This window comes from Colobus angolensis, unplaced genomic scaffold (genome assembly GCF_000951035.1).
Source record: "Colobus angolensis palliatus isolate OR3802 unplaced genomic scaffold, Cang.pa_1.0 Scaffold442, whole genome shotgun sequence".
Classification (NCBI taxonomy): Eukaryota; Metazoa; Chordata; class Mammalia; order Primates; family Cercopithecidae; genus Colobus; species Colobus angolensis.
Genome location: NW_012117844.1, coordinates 685,692 through 688,708, shown reverse-complemented (window position 1 = coordinate 688,708; position 3,017 = coordinate 685,692). Strand labels below are relative to the sequence as shown.

The 3,017-nt window shown below is 41.3% G+C and overlaps 1 protein-coding gene across 2 annotated transcripts in view; it reads left to right on the top strand.

Annotated features, from left to right (window-relative positions):
- Positions 1-3,017, top strand: part of CFAP36 (cilia and flagella associated protein 36) — a 44,778-nt gene that overhangs the window by 30,409 nt on the left and 11,352 nt on the right. For both annotated transcript variants that reach the window (XM_011957445.1, XM_011957444.1), the window contains one exon: positions 2,191-2,293. In XM_011957445.1, the coding sequence (XP_011812835.1) occupies positions 2,191-2,293 (103 nt within the window). The remainder of the gene's footprint in view (positions 1-2,190; positions 2,294-3,017) is intronic.

The following is a 3,017-nucleotide window of genomic DNA, read 5'->3' as shown; positions in this document are numbered from 1 at the left end:
AGGATGGTCTCGATCTCCTGACCTCATGATCCGCCCGCCTCGGCCTCCCAAAGTGCTGGGATTACAGGCTTGAGCCACCGCGCCCGGCCCCATCCCTTCTTTTTTTTAAAGAAATTCAAGGAAGCTGAGCGACTTGTCCAACCAAGATCACTGAACTCTTCAGTGGTGAAATTATGGCTTACCTTTGTCTTCTGACACCAAATATATTCTTCTAAACCTTAGTTGAGAAGAACTTCTATAAGTGAGACTAGTGTGATGTTTACCCATTAATTTTTTAATGTAAGTTGGAGAACAACTTTCTTTTTTTAATATGCTTAATTTAAGCTGTTTTAGGTTCACAGTAAAATTGAGCAGAAGGTACCGAGATTTACCCCATATAGTCCCTGCCCCAGTACATGACTAGCATCTCCCATTTTCGACCCCCTCAAAAGTAGTACATTTGTTATGTTGGTGAACTTTCCTTGACACAACATTACCAACCAAAGAGCATAGTTTACATTAGGGCTCACTCTTGGTATTGTATATTCTGTGGGTTTTGACAAATGTATGATGACATGCATTCACCATTATAGTATCATGTAGTATATGGTTTCACTGCCCTAAAAATTCTCTGTGCTCTGCCTATTCATCCTTCCCACCTCCTAACCCATGGCAACCACTGATCTTTTACTGTTTCCAGAGTTTTGCCTTTTCTAGAATGTCATGTAGTTGAAATCATACAGTAGTACGTAGCCTTTTCAGATTGGCTTCTTTCACTTAGTAATAATCCATTTAAGATTTCTCCATGTCTTGTCATGGCTTGATAGCTCATTTCTTTTTAGTGCTGAATAATATTCCATTGTCTGGATGTGTCATGGCTTGTTTATTCATTTATCTGCTGAAGAATATCTTGGTTGCTTCCAAGTTTTGACAATTATGAATAAAGCTGCTATAAACATCCATGTGCAGGTTTTTGTGTGGACATAGCTTTCAGCTCCTTTGCGTAAATACCAACGAGCATGATTGTTATATCTTACAGTAAGAGTATGTTTAGTTTTGTAAGAAACTGCCGAACTGTCTTCCAAAGCGGCTGGCTATACCATTTTGCATTTCCACGGCAGCAAATGAGAGTTCTTGTTGCATCCTTGCCAGCATTTGCTGTTGTCAGTGTTCTGGATTTGGACTATTCTAGTAGGTGTGTAGTGGTATCTCATTGATGTTTTATTTGCATTTCCCTGATGACATGATGTAGAGCATATTTTCATATGCTTGTTTGTCATCTGTGTATCTTCTTTGGTGATGTGTCTGTTGAGGTCTTTGGCCCATTACATTTGTTGGGTTGTTTGTTTTCTTTCTTTCTTTCTTTTTTTTTTTTTTTTGAGACGGAGTCTCGCTCTGTCGCCCAGGCTGGAGTGCAGTGGTGCAATCTCAGCTCACTGCAACCTCTGCCTCCTGGGCTCAGGCAATTCTTGTGCCTCAGCCTCCCAAGTAGCTGGGATTATAGGTGTCTGCCACCACTCCTGCCTAATTTTTGTACTGTTAGTAGAGACAGGTTTTCACCATGTTGACCAGGCTGGCCTTGAACTCCTGACCGCAGGTGATCTGCTGGCCTTAGCCTCCCAAAATTCTGGGATTACAGACATGAGCCACTGTGCCTGGCCTAAAGTATATACTTTCTTATAAGAGTGTATGCTTTATACTTTCTTTTTAAAGAGGCCAGACATGATGGCTCACTCCTGTAATCCCAGCACTTTGAGAGGCCAAGGTGGGTGGATCACTTGAGGCCAGAAATTCGAGACCAGCAACATGGCAAAACCCCATGTCTACTAAAAATACAACAGTTAGCCGAGCATGGTAGTGCACACCTGTAATCCCAGCTACTCAGGTGGCTCAGGCATGAGAATCGTGTAAATCCAGGAGCCAGAGGTTGCAGTGAGCCGAGATCGCACTACTGCACTCCAGTCTGGGTGATAGAGTGAGACTCTGTCTCAAAAGAAAAAAAAAAAGAAAACTATAATATCTTTGGATTCTGAGGTTGCAGTGAGCTGAGGTCACATTACTGCACTCCAGTCTGGGTGACAGAGTGAAACTGTCTCAAAAGAAAAAGAAAAAGAAAACTATAATATCTTTGGATCCTTTAGGTAGTGAATTAGTTAAAATGAATCTAAATTGTGTGTGTGTTTTTTTAAACTGTATTATGGAATCCTGAAGTTATCAGAGGCTAAAACAGAAGAGCCCACAGTGCATTCCAGTGAAGCTGCAATAATGAATAATTCCCTAGGGGATGGTGAACATTTTACACACCCACTCTCAGGTAAGGTTGAGGTGTACTGAACTTTCTCCAATAATATGAATACATAAACACCATATAGAATGTGCCACTTTCTCATACTTATTTAACTTCAAAAGCCCTGGGAGGGAGTATTGAATGTCTTTAGTATTTAACGTTCTTTGTGAATTTGGTTAAAGAGGTTGCAGATGAGATGCTGACCTGAAAGAGAGTGTATAGTCCCCAAGTTTCCACGTGAAGTCTGAAACCCAGAGTAGAGAGCAAAACTCCTTAAGGGAGTAACTGGCCTTTGTGCATGGCTGCAGCTTACAAGAGAGGTTCACATAACATTTGGTATTCTCTTCCATGCTTGTAGTTGTATGGTATTTGAGAGTGAGAAGCTGAACTTGGAAAGATAATATCAAATTTCTTTTCTAATGAATTAAGTACAGCTAGAAAATAAGAGGTAGCCATTTTGTTCAGATATTTGGTCAGAAATCGTATCTTTGAAACCAAAATTGATAGGAATCCTTGTAGGAAATATTAGTGGATGACCTTTTCAACATGTGGCAAATCTATTTTCAATATGAACTGATTTTCTTTTTCTTTTCTTTTTTTTTTTTTTTTTGAGGCGGAGTCTCGCTCTGTCGCCCAGGCTGGAGTACTGTGGCTGGATCTCTGCTCACTGCAAGCTCCGCCTGCCGGGTTCACGCCATTCTCCTGCCTCAGCCTCCCGAGTAGCTGGGACTACAGGCGCCCGCCACCTCGC